The sequence below is a fragment of the Beta vulgaris genome, chromosome 8 (assembly GCF_026745355.1).
Source record: "Beta vulgaris subsp. vulgaris cultivar EL10 chromosome 8, EL10.2, whole genome shotgun sequence".
NCBI lineage: Eukaryota > Viridiplantae > Streptophyta > Magnoliopsida > Caryophyllales > Amaranthaceae > Beta > Beta vulgaris.
In genome coordinates, this window is record NC_079209.1 from 15,426,799 (window position 1) to 15,444,895 (window position 18,097).

Below are 18,097 nucleotides of genomic sequence, written 5' to 3' on the forward strand. Positions count from 1 at the left end.
TATGATCTCATGTTACACTACATCTACTGTGTTGAATGACTAGATTATTGATTCAGGAGCTAGTGATTACATGACTACTGCATTTGAAAACTTGAGTGATGGTGTGGTGACACAAATTAAGCCTAAAATAAACTTGCCTAATGGCAAAACTGCAAGTATCTCTCATAAGGGAACAGTGAAGCTGAAAAATGGCCTGCAGCTTGAAAATGTGTTTGTGTGTGCCTGATTTCAAATATGACTTGTTGTCTTGCTCAGGACAGCAAATGCCAAGTAATTTTTTACCCTACATTCTGTATTATACAAGATTGTGCTTCTCAGAGGATTAGAGGGTTTGGGAAAGCCAAACATGGACTGTATTACTTGGTGGATGGACCACTGAAGGTGATGAAGGACATGTTGAGAATCAAAGCAATGCAGCCATGCAGTAAGAAAGAAGAATGTGTTAGTCTGAATTGTAGATCACATCATGTTGGTCTAAGTGTGTCTAAGACTAATCAATGTGTGTTGTGGCACAATAGATTAGGACATGCTCCATTTGAAAAACTAAAACAAATTGGTTATATTATTGATAATACTATTGATATTCAAGGTGTGTGTTTGACTTGTCCTATGGCTAAGTTTTTCAAATTGCCATTCAATGTTAGCAAATCTTGTGCTACTTCTGCTTTTGAATTGATTCACCTAGATGTATGGGGACCATACAGGGTGAGTACTAGGTACAAACATAGGTATTTTTTGACAATAGTGGATGACTACTCCAGAGCCACATGGGTAACATCTCATGAAAAACAAGTCTGCATCATTTGATGTGATTAAAATGTTTGTGAATTTTGTTGACAATCAGTTTCAGAAAAGAGTAAAGCATATCAGAAGTGATAATGCCTTAGAGTTTCATGATGTGAAGTGCAGAAACTTTTTTGCAAAATTGGGCATAGCACACCAAACTTCTTGTGTTGACAGACCTCAACAGAATGGGAGGGTAGAAAGAAAACATATAAACATATTGGAGATGGCTAGAGCTCTAGATTTCAGTCTGGTTTGCCTCCTAGTTACTGGGGGGGATTGTGTTCTCACGACCACACATATCATAAATAGACTTTATATTGTCATTCTTCACAACAAAACACCCTATGAAATGCTCTTTAAACACAAACCTGATTACTCCACTTTGAAGTCTTTTGGATGCCTTGCTCTGGCTTATAATCCAACTGTAACCACAGACAAACTAGCACCCAGAGGAATACCATGCCTGTTCCTAGGATATCCTCAAAGTTAAAAAGGTTACAGACTGCTGAATTTAATCACTCGGCAAGTGTTCACTTCAAGGGATGTCAAATTTCATGAACATATCTTTCCATGTAACCAGCACAGCAAAACACAACCTTATTTTCAACCTTAACCTGTCACCATTCCTACCTTCAACCCAACACCTCTCCTTCCAATTGACACCACTTTGGATGAAATCATATCATCACAAACTGAAACCATTCCAGTTGCCCCACAGAATCCAGAACCTGACACACCACCTCCTAAACCACCTATACAACCTGCTCCTACTGCTATCGTACCTAGAAGATCAACGAGACAAACCCAAATCCTTGGCTGGCTAACTAACTATATTCATCAAGCATCCAAAAAACCTGAGCATGCACCTGCTGCTAACTTAGTCAATACTATAGTGAGCTCTGAGTTTTATGCCTTTGTAACTCAGTTACACTAACATCATGATCCTGTTACCTACAAAGAAGCTATGCAACAGGCACACTGGGTAAAATCAATGAATGAAGAATTCTCAGCTCTAGAGTCCAACCAGACCTGGAAAATAACTCAATTTCCCCCAGGAAAGCAAGCCATAGGCTACAAATGGATTTATAAAACAAAACTTCACCCTGATGGCTCTGTTGACAAATATAAATCTAGATTGGTTGTTCTGGGATGCAGACAGAAGTATGGAATAGATTATGATGACACATTTAATTTTCCCCTGTGACAAAGCTCACCACTGTGAGATCTTTATTAGCAGTTGCAGCAATGGAGGGGTGGTCTCTCTGTCAAATGGATGTTAAGAATACATTTTTGCATGGTGAACTTCCAGAAGATGTTTATATGAAGTTTCCTACTGGTTATTCAGGTGAAGGTTCCAGAATTCAACTTGATCAGGGGGAGCAATCTAAGTCCACTAAGGTGTGCAAGTTGTTGAAATCACTCTATGGCTTGAAACAAGCCCTTAGGCAGTGGTTTTCTAAACTCTCCCATGCCCTGAAACAGTTTGGTTTCACCCAATCCAAATCAGATTACTCCCTGTTCACTCAAACACAAGGCACATCATTCATAGCTCTACTTATGTATGTTGATGACCTTATTCTTGCCTCTAATTCTAACCTTCTTCTCACCCAAGCTAAACAGTTTCTCATTCATCATTTCATATGAAAGATTTAGGTAACCTAAATTACTTTCTAGGGATTTAAGTCTCTAGGTCTTCTCAAGGCATATTCACATCACAACACAAATACACTACAGATCTTATCCAAACATATGGCCTCTCTCATGCCTGAAAACTCCAACTTCCTATGGAACCACAACTTAAGCTCACACCTGAGTTAGGAGATCCGCTCCCAGATCCTCTTGTCTACCAAAGATTAATAGGTAAACTCCTATATCTAACTCTGACCAGACCAGATATTACCTATCCTGTGCATATTCTCAGCCAATTCATGCAAAAGCCCACTGCTATCCACCTTCAAATAGCCAAAAGGATCCTTAGATACCTTCTCACTAACCCAGATCAAGGTCTTCTCCTTGCTTCTAAATCTACAACCATTCTCACTACCTATTGTGACAGTGATTGGGCAGGTTGTCCCATGTTCAGGAAGTCTACTACAGGGTATTGCGTCCTCCTAGGCTCCTCTCATGTGTCTTGGGAAGCTAAAAAACACCAAGTGTTGGCTAGATCCACAGCTGAAGCATAGTACAGAGCCATGGCTCTTACCATCTGTGAGCTTACCTGGCTCACTCAATTGCTAAAGGAACTAGGTCTCAAAGATCTTCCTATTACTGTAGTCCTCAAATGTGACAACAAAGTTGCTTTGTCCATAATAGTAAATCCAGTGCAACATGAACGCACTAAACATGTTGAAATCGACAGTCACTATGTTAAGGATAAAGTCCAAGATGGCAGCATTCATACTGAGTATGTCCCTACTCAAGACAAAGTTTCAGACATGTTCACTAAACCAGTCCATGTGGCCCATCATAAACATCTTATGCGCAAGCTAGGAGTGTTGGTTGAGCCCCCACTACCAACCTGAGGGGGAGTGTAGAAGGATACAATTCATGTTACTATGTTGCTAACACACTAGAGTATCTCCTACATAATGTTACTGATATTTTTTGTCCCTTAGTTAATTATTGTTGTTGTCTGTAATGAGGTGGCATGCACAGTACTATTCTGTTATACCAGAATCCACCTTGGTAGTGGGAGTGTTCTAGAATGAGTCATCTCATTCTATATATGTAAGGGGGTAGATCCTCATGAAGACGAGAGTAAAGATAATAAAAAAACCTCCTTGCTACTATTCTATTCTTGTTTTCTCTCTAAATCTGATAAACCAATCTGGGTAACAAATATCTTCACAACACTAGCCAACCATTTGGGGTTGTTGCCATAGCACCACACACCATCCTGATATGGTGGTCCGCCTGGATTTTTACCTTACAACCCAGTCTTGCTTTGTTATCCTCCACACTAGTAATATGTACTTCTAATGTTAAGAATATTATTACAACTGTTCTTCGGACTGTTGAGAATTATTTGCTATGGCATACTCAATTCGAATCGTGTTTTGTGCCACATAGTTTATTAGAAATGATTGATGATTCTATTTATATGCATTATGTTTATTTGCTTGATCATCACAATAGAGAATCCATGAATCCTGAATACTATCATTAGTTACACATTTTGATCAAACTATTCGTTCCTGGTTATTTGCTACTTTATCCAAAGATATGCTTGTTAAGGAATATGATGTTATGTTTCCCATGTTGATATGGAATAGACTCCAATCTTTCTTTATGAATGCTACTTTGGCTTGTTCTATGCAATTGAAAAGTGTGTTGCAACCTGTCTCTAAGACCGAAACTCAATCCATGGATACCTATTTATGTGACATCAAACTTATTGCTGATTCTCCAGCTGCGATTGGTGCTCCTATTTCATGGCATGATTTAATTCAACATACAGTCATGGGACTTGGGAAATACTATGAGTCTCTCACCACTAGTATTACTCACTTTTCTAGTAATCTGACTTTTGATGATGTTCGAGAGAAATTATTGATTTAATAGCAGATAATTAAGGGTCGTCAAGTTAGGGATCGGGGGTATGCCACTCATCAAGCCTTTCTTGCTAATACTCATAGTAGTTCTCCTCGGTCTCAGTCTCAACCTCGTCTCTAGTTCTCGTAACAATCAACAGAGTGGTCGTGGAAAAGGTCGTGGCAATGGGGGTGCAAAGCAATCCCAAACACAAAACTCAGGAGGTACAAGTATATGTCATTTTGTTTTGTCATCTAAAAGTATAGTTGTAGCACTTGCTTCTTGCGATACTAACCATTCTTTTGTAAGGGGTTCTAATGTTGAGGATGTATTTCGTTCTCACTCCATATATACACTATGTCAAATATGTTTCCATCGAGGTCATTCGGCTGTTTCTTGCCCCTCACGTTATGCTCAGACGTCGAATGATGCTCTTGTTTCCCCTCTCCACGGGTAAGAAAAATGAAACCACGTGGTTTCTTGATTTTGAAGCATCTTCTCACATGACCAATGCTCCATGACCAATGCTCTAGGTATATTATCTAACAAATTTGTTTATAATGGTTCGATTTCTGTTGAAGTAGCAAATCGTACTTAAATCCCAGTTAAACATGTTGTCACAATTACATTATACTCTAACAGTCGTCCTTTGGTTCTAAACTCAGTCTATCATTGTCCTAATATTAAATTTAATTTAATGTCTGTGAAAAAATTGGATATCATTGTCTTAATGGTTCTCATGTTTTTGTTATGGATAATAAGTCGAGGGTGGTGCTTCTCAAAGCTTCTAGTCAAGGCAATGTTTATTTCATTACTCTCACCACCTATCGTAGAAGGACAGTTGTTATTATGTACTCTCTATGCATCCGGTCCTACTTGGTATCGCCGTCTTGGACGTTGTGGTAATAGAGTTTTAGGTGCTCTTAAGAACAATGAGGCCACTGTTTGTGCCACTAGTCATTTATTTGATTGTGTTTCGTGTTGCTTAGGCAAGTATCATCATTTGCCTTTCCAGGATGCAATACACTCTTTTGATAAACCACTACAACTAGTTCATTCTGATCTAAGGCAATCGAATATTTTATCCAATCTTGGTTTTAAATATTATGGTCCATATATTTGTTGATGATTTTTCTCGATATACATGGATTTATCCTTTAAAACAAAAACCTAATGTGCATGATAGTTTTTTCGATTTCCAAGCATTGGTTGAGAACTTATTTCATAGCAAAATAAAATATTACCAAAGTGATGGGATTGGGAATTTGATAATCAACCTTCACTTGATCATTTTCGGAGATGTGGTATTTATTTTCGAAAATCTTGCCTGGAAACTTAACTACAAAATGGTGTTGCTCAACGTAAATGTTCATTGAGTGTTTACTTCTTGGTCAAATATGGGCTGATGCTGCATATTCTTGTAATTGTACTATTGTACACTAAAATATATATGGATCTGAGGCATAGAGTTAAGTTGTATCACTATACACACTATCAAGTTTTTTCACTCTATCATTCAGTAATATAATCACAGCAATGACCCTTGAATCCAATGGTATGGCTTCCTATCTCCCATATGGGAGACCAAAGTTAAAATCTGGTGGAAACAAAATTTTCAATATTGTTGGGGGTTGGGGAAGGGTTTGGGGCTTCTTGAGCCTCTAGGTGAGTGACCCTATACGAGGGTAGCGTAGAGGAAATTTATCTTACCACGTGTCTCCGAAAGAGGCCAAAACAATTCAGTAATATAATCATACATACTGCATATGTGATCCCCTAATTGAAATCGTAATGTGCATTGATTAAAGATGATTAATATTAGGAAAAATAGTTGATCCCAATTTTAACTAGCTGATATAAGAAGTTCTTGATGATATAACTAAGAAAGTATCGTATAGATTGACTAAAGAAGACTAATGTTTGGAATTCTTCAGCAAGGTCTCTCATCATAGTTAGTAGTTACTAATCTGATCTCTTCTTCCACTTTCTGTCGTTGATTCTATTCACTGTAACTTTAACTCACAAACTCAAAACACCGTCACAAGAACAGAAACAGCTACTAAATTCATCCTGGGAAACTTTAGAAGAACTCATACTAAGGCTTTGTTCTTGTAGACTGAATGAATGGAAATTCAATTACATAAATTCAGTTTAGTTCAGATAAATTCAATTAGGTAATTCATTTAGTGCAACTCAAAGTTTTAATTCAATTCAATTCAGATAAACTAAGTTAAGCTCAATTTAATTCAGACAAATTCAGTTTAATTCAATTTAATCTAAAAAAATATAGCCTAATTAACTTACGCCGTTCACCAATATGACACCAATTCTGGGACTCCATTGCTAAAGAACTCCAAAGCTACACCACTTTCTCTCTCCTCACCCCGAAAGCCGTTTCGCCAAACGCTGCTTTTCACTGGCTATCAACCCTTGTAGCCCTGCCTCTTGTGTAGGTACATGTACCTCTTGGTCTTAAATTATGAAATTCATTTTTTTAAAAAATATATTAATTTTTCGGAAACTCGTGACGTGATTGGCTTTTCAGATCATTAAAATTGAAGGTGAAAAGATATACAAGTAAAAGAAAGGCACACGTAAGACGCATGCTATATTTTACTGGTTGAACAAGCCACAACTATTAGAGATTATTAAGGACACCTAATAGTTCAGATTATTCAAAAATAACCCATAATTGCGATTACTAAAAACAGACATGTATTAATTGAGATTATTCTTGTCCATTTTTCCTAATATAGTTTTATTTCATATAACACAGCCAACTATTAGGGATCACCTAGACAAGGTAAAATGCACAAGAGAACTACAAGAACAAGATACAGTAGTGAATATAGCTGTGCAGATGCTATATTTTCCATTTTTCTTCAATCCTTCAATAGATCATTGCTCTTCAGATACTCTATTGTGGAGTCATAAATCTGTTCAAGCCCATACTTGAACTTGAATCCCTCATTAACGAGTTTCTCTGATGATAATACTGATTTGGCCTTTGAAGGGAATTCTCCAAAACTGCAAATATAAACCAGAATATAACACAACAAAATCAGTCTCTGCTGTAATGCTATAACATATTTTGAGTCCACATGTAAAAAGGTCTGAAACTATACTCTGTAGGAACATTGTACTGAGGGTATTTGTTGCTTAGAAACTTCGCGAGATCAAGAACACAAGTGTTAACCGCGCTGCAAATATAACGCCCTGAAGCTGATTCTTTCTCTGCTAGAAAAATGTGTGCGCGACAAACATCCTCTACATGTGTAATCGAGATCGAACCTGACCCCAATTCCATACCCTTCAAGTTGTTTATTAGGGGCTCATCTCCTGCAATAACTTAGCTTTATTTACGTATTAAAACTTATTTTTGCTGATCAAAAATTCAAAACTAGATCTTTACTGATTGAGAACTGATTTTTACTAGTTCACTAGCTTTTTTCACATACGTAGTTACACATAGTTACCTTTTTTGTTGATTACAAATGATCTTTTACTGACTAAAACTTCTTTTTACATAAACTTATCTTTAAAAGTTGAAGACAACGGGGTCTTAATGCTTAGAATGAAAATTATTTATGGACCTGTTAATAAGCATGTAGCAAGACCAATGCTGCCGGGGACATCAGGAGTCAAGGAAGGACCAGCAATCAAAGGTGGTATTACAGTAACAAGATTAAGGTTGTTTTCTTTTGCAAATTTCCAGGCTTCTCTTTCAGCTAGGGTCTTAGAAACAGGGTAACCCTGTAAAACATTTTCGAAAATAAGCTGACGACATTCATAATATGGTAGTTTATTTAAGGTGCTAAGAACACAAATATATTGTACTATCAAGTTTTGTGTACCCAAATTGATGGTTTTTGGGAGTAGAGGAAATCAACATCAGTCCAATCTTCTTCAGTTATCACAAGACCTTCTTCAGTTATATTCTTGATCGATACAGCAGCTGCAGATGAAGTCAGAACAACGCGTTTCACTGTCTTTGCCTTCACGCAGGCTGTCAAGACATTCCTTACTCCAAATACCGCGGGCTTAATCATATCATTCTGTATTTAATCATCAAATTATGAATATATAGGTGTCCTCATTTTTTTAAAAGAAAGCTACATATATGTAAATCAAGAGAAAATCATAAAGTAAAAATCTTAGCATACCATACATTTTAACCCTGTGTATGACACGGGCTACCAATCTAGTCATAACATACCTCTGGATCTTGAGACGCAAAGTTGACAGGAGTGGCGACTAGGAAAACAACGTCACAACCTTGTACTGCGGCATCAAAGCTTCCTTCATCAGTTAAATTTGCTTGAAAAAATTTCAAGTCCCCAAGATCTTGAAGTGCTAAGAGGTGTGAAATCTTTTTTTCATCACCTATATGTATGACCAAAACATTAGCTACTGACAAAAAAAGATGGCATTACATCAAAAATGTTGCTGCTTAACAAAAAAGGCCTTAGAAGAAAGGAGGAAGAAGAGAGTTACCAAGGTCTCTAACAGTGGTATTGACAGAAACATCCTTGCTCAATAATAATTTGACAAGTTGGGATGCCAAAAATCCTGTACCCCCTATGATGCAGGCTTTCTTAGTCTTGATCTCCTGATTATCATACTGTTGGACTACTCCAGCCATTATTGTATAATGTTTTTGCTAGATGTAATATGATACTTGTAAATTATATAAATTATAGGGGTTCCTTTTTAGTAGTAATTTTGGTATATCTAAGACAATCTTATTTGTTTCGATGGATTTCTTTTATATGTAAGAAAATGGTGAGAAATCAATAGGTGAAGAAAACTGGTAGGTGAAAATGTGATCATCTAATGCAATGAGATGTTGAGCACGTTTATTTGTTGGGTAGTCCCTCCTATGCACCAAAAAAATTAAGGAAATGAGCAGATGACCTCTTAAGAACATCAAACACTGATCGAATTTGTTCAAAGTACTAATTTATTTTAAAATATTGTTGAGTAATCCAATATATATTACTCCCTCTGTCTTAAAAAGATCTTAACACTTGTTACGATACGTAGTTGTAGGTCATAAGTTGTAGTGGGGTTATCAAATGTTATTTTTTTGTAAAAAGAATATGTAATAGGAGTTGGTGAGGATGTTTTTATTGGAGCAAAAAGAAAGTTGGGTAACTTAATTGATTAAGGTAGAGTTTGGGTAAAGAAAGTGTAAAAGAAATAATATAGTAATTAATAGTAAGACCACGTCAAAATGGAAGTGTTCAAACTAATTTAGAACAAATATAAAATGAAAGTTTTCAGACTATTTTGAGTCCGAAGAAGTAAGTAATCCGTAATCGTCCTTCACAGGGCCGTCCTAAATAATTTGGGGGCCCTGTGCTAATTTTAAAATTAGGCCCTAATTTCCTTATAGATTTATACATATTGTGAAAAAATTACATATAGAATAACATGGTGATTACAAAAGAACAAAATTCACAGTTTATGATTGAGCCAAATAAAAAAGAGAAGACCTTAAAAAAATTTATAGGAAAAAAAGTTTTTCTAAAAAAAAACAAAAAAAAGAAGTAATGCTATCTCCTTTTCTCACCTTAATCAACAACGGTCATAGACAAACAAAAACTTATTATCACAATAACTCCAATAATCAAACAATTTTAGGAAAATAAATAGGTGAATATATAAAATTATGATATGTGCATGTTACATAAAAGTATGGGGAAAAAATATATGTTTATAAGGAAGAGATATGAACTATATGAAATAAGTATATTGGAAGGACAAATATTTTCTTTTCTTCTTTTATGTAGAATTATAATTTATACATGTTACATAAAAGAAAACACATATGCTTATAAGGAAGAGAGATGACTTATATGAAATTAGTATATTGGAAAGAAGAAGGTAATAACGCAACCACAAAACCCAAATGAATTTTTAAAAGTAATAATGAAAAAAAAAAAACTTTGTGAATTTTGCATAGAGTGGGATTCGAACTCATGACATAAAACAAATAGTCATGTAGCATTACCAGCAAGCCAAAGCAAGTACTTTGTTTTATAAATGCAAGCAATAATATATGAGGCCCTGTTGAAATGGTGGCCCTGTGCGGTGGGGCTGTTTGCACAGCCCCATCACCGGCCCTGGTCCTTCCCCTCATTTGATTTGGAAAAAAAAAAATATGTGGATTAGGTGTTCCTCTTAAGACTATCTTGGAATAGGGTTTTCTGCAAATATAAAAAAAATTATCTATGTAACCATAAATTTTGAATAGAAGAAAAGTGTGATTTTGAATATGTAATTCTCGGTATGACAGAAACTAAAGAGGTAATAATTGAAAGGAAAAAATTTTAATGGACTTACAATGTACAGGTTAGGAATTGAAATGGAAATGATGGGAAATTAATAATCATAATTTTAAAAAAAAAACTAAAAATAAATGTTATGTAAGTTGTCACGTCGATGGGGTTGGTGACCTTAAGGATTACCCAAAATTTTTCATAAGAAAACGTAAATATGATCCAATCTATGTATAGAAATATTAAACACTAATAACATTGATGACGTAGACACGAAGTATGTGCTTTTTTTTGCATCTCTATTATAAATGGGGACTCTCGAGAATTTGGTTTCCACCCTTTATTTACCAATATACTCCTAATTAGAAAAGAAAGTTCAACACCTAGCACTATATTAATTTAAAAATTAACATAAAAAAAGGAAAAAAAATCGATTTAACAAACTGTAAAGCAATTACTACTTTTCCTTCTACTTTAATTTACATACATAGCGTATATATAAGACTAGTGTATTATAATGAAAGTAAGTAGCACCCATCATGATAATAATTTAAAGATAAATAAAGAGCTAAGTAGCAGAAATATCCATATAGAATCCAACTAGAAGTCTAGAACCCAATGACTTGAACCAACATGGTTGAAAATTGGAAAATGACTTCATTAGAACTTCCCATTACCAACCTATAGTGTACTTTCTCGAATTTTTTTATCGTTTTTAAATTGAAATCTGGACAATATTCATATTTAGAAATAATCTTCTCAATCTTTCTCAATTTATAAGAAAATATATAGTCATGTGCTGGTCTTGGTTGATTCGTCTCAGTTAATACTTTATTAATATTCAATTGTTATAATTTTTACTAATATATAATAAAATATATTTAAATTGAAGATGTACATTGAGAGACGCGTACGGAAAAGTGACAATGATAAAAAAAAAAACCGAGGGAGTATTATACAATTGTTTTTAATTAATTTTAGAGCAACCATTTTATTTAATATATTACATTTCTGATCAAATTTACGAATATGTTGTGAAACAATGTTACAAATTGGACATTTCCATGAGAAATATTTAGCTTGATTGATAAGAAGAAACAATAACTTAATTTCTATTTGTCAGACATAATAGTGTATTTCATGACTAAAAAAACCAATTGCATAATACTCCCTCCGTTTTTTATCAGTATCACTTTCTTATGCTTGTCTCTCAATGCACGTCTTCAACTTAAATATCTTTTATTATATGCAAGTAAAAATTATAACGATTAAATATTAATAAAGAACCTCATAGTGACCAAGGAGGGATGCTTCACTCTCCTGATGAAATTCAAGGTGAACTAGTTAACTTCCACAAAAACTTACTGGGAAACAGGGCTCACTCTCTTGACGCAATTGATTTGGTGACTATGAGACGAGGTCCTAGGCTAAGTCGGGATGCAATTGAAATCTGTTGATCCAGCCTATTTCCAATCAGGATATTGATAGAGCTTTAAAAGGTATATATGAATCCAAAGCTCCTGGTATTGATGGGTTCAACTCATTCTTCTTTAAAAAAAGCTGGAATGTGATCAGAGATACTGTGTGTGATGTTATGAAAGAGTTTTTTGATAAAGCCTTGCTTCACAAACCTTTGAACTTCACTTCAATTACACTCATCCCTAAAGTTGAAAATGTCATCCATGCTAAAGATTTCAGGCTAATAACATGTTCTATTGTCATCTATAAAATTATCTCCATGATCATTACCAATAGGATGCAAAGTGCAATTAATGAACTAGTGAATGACTCTCAAGCTAGATTTATGCCTGACAGACATGTCTTAGATAATATTCTGCTTGCAACATAATTGATTAGAGGTTACAATAGAAAAGGTATGTCTCCTAGATGCTTTATCAAGGTAGACATCAAGAAGGCGTATGATTTTGTAGAATGGCCTTTTCTTCATAGTATGCTTTACGACCTTGGTTTTCCTAGCAGATTTATAGACTGGAACATGGCATGTGTTTATAGTGTTCCCTATTCTATCTTGGTCAATGGTGACCTGCAACTCCATTTAATGCGAAGAAAGGGTTGAGACAAGGGGACCCTCTGTTGGCTTTCTTATTTGCTTTAAGCATGGAATACCTTAGCAGGTGCTTAGGTGAATTGAAGAACAATCCTGATTTTAACTTTCATCCAAAGTGTGGGAGACTTCACCTCACTCATTTGATGTTTGCTAATGATCAGTTTCTATTTGGTAGAGCAGATCACAGCTTAGTAACTAAGGTGATTCAAGCCTTCATGAAATTTTGTAAGGCTTCTTGGCTCCATGCTAGCCTTGAAAAGAGTAGCATCTATGTGTCTGGAGTTAATGATGATGAGGCTCATGCTCTTCCAGCTTCTTGTCATATGACTCTGGGCTTGCTTCCCTTCAAATATCTAGGGATCCCTCTAAGTTAAAGAAAGCTTAATCACACAATATGTTGGAACATTTATAGGGTAATGGGTTTGAAACTCATATGGGTATGTACTAGAAGAGGAGGACGTCTAGTATGCAAAAGGCTAGAGTGCATCAAGTGGCAAAACGCATTGATAAACCAAGGGAGACAGAAGACTGGCCGCGAGTCGCGACAACCGTCGCGAGTCGCGACCAGTGGCCCGTCGCGAGTCGCGACAGGCGTCGCGGGTCGCGACCAGCGCCTCGCGACTCGCGAGCTTCTTCGCGAGTCGCGACGTGTCTTCTGCCTTGGAATGCGAAAAGATGCCTTGACGGTTTTATGTCCGTTGTGATGTTATGGTCTCATTTTAATGACCTTTAAGGTCCTTAAATCAGTAGATTAAAGGCCTTTGATGGGTGATTAAAATGGGGTTATGGGTTTAACTACTCTAGTCAATGAAAGGTTTATTTTTCCTATATAAACCTTGGGATTCCTATGAGTGAGAGGTTAGAAGAAAAATCAGATTTTCTATACTCTCAAACACTTCTTGCTTTGCTTAAGAGAAACCTTGCAATCTTCTCTTGAGTGTTCTTCACAAACACAAAACACAAGTTCTTGTTGATTCACTTAGAAGATCATCTAAGTGGATTGTTTCTCTCCATTGTATCTCATTAGTTATTTCGTGGTAACCCGGTGATCCTAGAGGGGCGAAATTAAACTAATAGGAAATAGTAGTTTCCGTGCCTTGGAGTGGATATCCGGTTCTCTCATTGATCACAATCCTAACAATCTATTAGTTTAATTTATCATTTATTTTCGGATATGGCTCAATCACTCAAGGACATGACTATGAACTTCCAAAAGTTGGATAAGTTTGAGGGGGTGGGCTATCGTAGGTGGCAAAAGAAGATGCACTTCTTGTTGACCGCCTTGAATGTGGTGTATGTTTTATCAACTCCTATGCCACCACTCCCGGAAGATGGAGAGGAAGAGCCTCTTGAGACTACTAGGAAGAGGATAAAGTGGGAGAATGATGACTACATTTGTCGTGGTCATATTCTCAACTCTCTTACCGACCCGTTGTTTGATCTCTACCAAAATGTGGAGAGTGCAAAGGAACTTTGGGATGCTCTTGAGGCCAAGTACATTTCGGAAGATGCTTCAAGTAAGAAATTCCTTGTTAGTAATTTTAATTCTTTTAAAATGACTAATGATCGGCCTATTATGGAGCAATTCCATGAGGTTCATCATATTTTTGAACCAAATAAGATCACATGGTATGGTGATGGATGAGGCAATTGCGGTTGCCTCAATCATTGACAAATTACCAAATTCTTGGAAAAGATACAAAACATCTTTTAAAACATAAAAAGGAAGACATGTCCAGGAGCAATTAGGAACTCATCTTCGTATTGAAGAGGGGATCCGGGCTCAGATGGGGTAAGGATACTACTCCTAGTATTCCTAAATCTACCGCTAATTTGGTAGAGGTTGGTGGGTCTAGTAAGACCAAGAAATCCAACAAAACAACAACAACAACAATAACAAAACCAATGTTGCAAACAAGAAGAGGAAGACCCTCTCTTGTTGATATGCAATGGTCTTCATCTTAAGAGGATTGTCCTTCTAACAACAAGAAGAAGACAAAGAACACACAACCTAGTGTTGTTCAAACCAAGGTAACAATGCACATGTTAATGTAATTGAAGAAATGCATTTTGTTGCTATGATTTCTGAAATTATGTGTGTGCAGGTTGATGATTCTTGGTGGATAGATTCGGGAGCCTCTAGACATGTGTGCAATAACAAGGAGTTCTTCAAGTCTTTGAAAGATTTGGATGATGGTCCAATCTTGTATATGGGGAATGATTCTACGGTAAAGGCTAGAGGTATAGGCCAAGTAGAATTATTGTTAACCTCGGGAAATACTTTAACTCTCCGGGATGTTGCTTATGTACCGGAAGTTAAGAAGAATCTTGTGTCAGGAGTCTCTTGAATAAGTATGGTTTTAAAGTTGTTTTTGAGTCGGATAAATTTGTACTTTCAAAGGGTGGTATTTTTGTTGGACAAGGTTTCTTTTGTAATGGAATGTTTAAATTTAGTATTGATAATAAAATTGGTACTAGTTCTATTTACATGCTTGATGTTTCTTCTCTATGGCACAATCGTTTATGTCATGTGAATTATCGTAGATTATATGACATGTCTAAAATGGGGTTGATACCTCCTTTCGATTTAAAGTTAGAGAAGTGTCACACTTGCGTGCTAAATAAAATTACAAAAAATCCTTATCCTAGTGTGACTAGACAAACGGTATTGCTTGAATTGGTGCATAGTGACTTGTGTGACTTTCATAGTTCACCTTCTTTAGGAAATAAAAATATATTGTAACTTTTATTGATGATTTTTCAAGGTTTTGTTACATACATTTATTATTTACTAAAGATGAAGCACTAGAAAAGTTTAAGACTTTTAAAATCGAAGTGGAACTCCAACTTAATCAAAAGATTAAAGGAAAAATTGACAATAGAGGTCTGAACTTTGGGTGATAATTTTTAAAAGGTCTCAACTATTGATTAACCTGTGTAGGTCCCAACTTTAGGGGGTCTTAACTTTTAGCGGGCCTTAGTGACTTAAGGCTGTTTAATAGGCCATCACTTGTAAAACTTGCGTCACATCAGAAGGGTTAATTGAGGGAGGGATCTAGAAACTAGTTGAGATTTTAAAAAAAATCTTCAATTTTAAGTCGTCGAGGCCCGCTAAAAGTTAAGACCCCCTAAAGTTGGGACCTACACAGGTTAATCAAAAGTTCAGACCTCTTAAAAATTATCACCCAAAGTTCATACCTCTATTGTCAATTTTTCCAAGATTAAAAGACTTCGAACGGATAGGGGTGGTGAATATTATAATCCAAGTTATTTTAGTTCCATTGGTGTAATTCATGAAACAACCGCCCCATACTCACCTCAAAGTAATGGTATAGCGGAAAGGAAAAATAGGGTCCTAAAAGAAATGGTTAATACCATGCTTTCTAATTCGGGTCTTAATGACGGTTTTTGGGGTGATGCAATTTTAACTGCATGTTACATTTTAAATCGAGTTCCTAATAAAAGGAATAAGACTACCCCTTATGAACTTTGGTGTAATAAAAAGCCTAATCTCAATTACCTTAAGGTATGGGGTTGTAGGGCAATTGTCAAATTGACGGAACCTAAAAGGAAAACTTTAGGTGAAAAAGGAATTGATTGCATTTTTATAGGCTATGCGGTACATAGCAAAGCCTATAGGTTTTATGTCATTGAGCCCAATGACTTTGTCTCTATTCATCCGTGATAGAGTCAAGGGATGCAATATTTGATGAGACTAGATTCTCATCGATTCCAAGACCAAAGGACATGATACCTAGTACTAGTTCCAATGTTGTAGATGACATTTCAAATGATCATGATACTACAACACCGGAAATTAGGAAAAGTAAACGAATTAGAAAAGAGAAATCTTTTGGACCGGATTTTCAACTATATTTAGTTGAAGGGTCAAGGGAGTCAATTTCGACTCAAATTTCATATTGTTACAATATGGAGGAGGATCCTAGGTCCTTTGATGAGGCTATGAAGTCTCATGATTCTGCTTTCTGGAAAGAGGCAGTGAATGATGAAATGGATTCTATAATGGGTAATCACACTTGGATTTTAGCTAATTTACCTCCCGGTTGCAAACCCCTAGGTTGTAAATGGATTTTTGTAAGGAAAAAGAAAATCGATGGAACCATACTAAAACATAAGGCCCGGTTAGTGGTCCAAGGTTTTAGGCAAAGATATGGTATCGATTACTTTGATACTTATGCTCCAGTAGCTAGAATAGCTACTATTAGACTATTGATAGCATTAGCTGCGATTCATGGTCTAGTAATTCACCAAATGGATGTAAAAACTGCTTTTCTTAATGGTGAATTGGAGGAGGAAGTGTACATGAATCAACCTGAAGGGTTTGTGGTTAAAGGTCAAGAAACTAAAGTTTGCAAATTAGTTAGATCTTTGTATGGTCTTAAACAAGCACCTAAGCAATGGCATCAAAAATTTGATGAAGTTGTGTTGTCTAGTGGGTTCAAAATAAATCAGTCCGATAAGTGTGTATATAGCAAATTTGATAATAACGGTAAAGGAGTTATAATTTGCTTATATGTTGATGATATGCTTATTTTTGGGACTGATTTGGAACAAGTGGAAAAGACCAAAGTCTTCCTTTCCTCTAGCTTCTCCATGAAAGATTTGGGTGAAGCGGATGTTATTCTAGGTATTAGAATAATAAGAGGGAAAGGGTCGTTTTCTTTATCACAATCTCATTATATTGAGAAAGTGGTCAAGAGGTATAATGAGTCAAATTCGACTCATTTTGCTACTCCTATGGATCCTAGTATTCACTTGGTTCCGAGTAGTGGTACTCCAATTTCACAATTGGAGTATGCAAGCTTAATTGGAAGCTTGATGTATGCTATGACTAGCACTCGGCCGGATATAGCCTTTGCTATTGGCAAGCTCAGTAGGTATACTAGTAATCCTAGTATGTTGCATTGGCAAGCATTGAGAAGAGTGTTAAGGTACTTGAATAAGACCTTGGATTATGTCATAACATACAATAGAGAACCTTCTATCTTAGAAGGTTACTCGGATGCTAGTTGGATTTCGAATAAGGAAGATTATTCATCCACTAGTGGTTGGGTGTTTCTTCTTGGAGGAGGTGCCATTTCATGGGCATCCAAGAAGCAAACATGTATAACGGATTCCACTATGGCATCGGAATTCATTGCTTTGGCTTCTTGTTGCCAAGAAGCGGAATGGCTAAGGAATGTGTTGAGTGAGGTGGACTTATGGGTGAAACCAATGTCACCTCTTGCTATCCATTGTGATAGTGCATCAACCATAGCTAAAGCATATAGTGAAGTCTACAATGGCAAGTCAAGGCACATTGGAGTTAGACATAGCTATGTGCGGGAAATGATAAGGAATAGTTGTATAACTATTAATTTTGTTCGGTCTAGTTTGAACTTGGCGGATACGTTTACAAAACCGTTGTCAA

The 18,097-nt window shown here is 36.1% G+C and overlaps 1 protein-coding gene across 2 annotated transcripts; it reads right to left on the reverse strand.

Annotated features, from left to right (window-relative positions):
• Positions 1 to 7,199: 7,199 nt before the first annotated feature.
• On the reverse strand, positions 7,200 to 16,269 carry LOC104883056 (anthocyanidin reductase ((2S)-flavan-3-ol-forming)). Of its 2 annotated transcripts, XM_048637686.1 has the most exons (7): positions 16,243 to 16,269; positions 8,812 to 8,911; positions 8,534 to 8,700; positions 8,172 to 8,372; positions 7,911 to 8,070; positions 7,443 to 7,656; positions 7,200 to 7,344 (listed from the first exon to the last, which is right to left on the reverse strand). In XM_048637686.1, exons 1-7 carry the CDS (start codon positions 16,267 to 16,269, stop codon positions 7,200 to 7,202), a joined length of 1,014 nt encoding a protein of 337 aa, XP_048493643.1. The 2 variants fall into 2 exon arrangements, with proteins under 2 accessions (XP_048493643.1, XP_010665804.2); XM_010667502.3 differs by lacking the exon at positions 16,243 to 16,269 and having other exon boundaries at positions 8,812 to 9,036.
• Between the last annotated feature and the right edge of the window lie 1,828 nt (positions 16,270 to 18,097).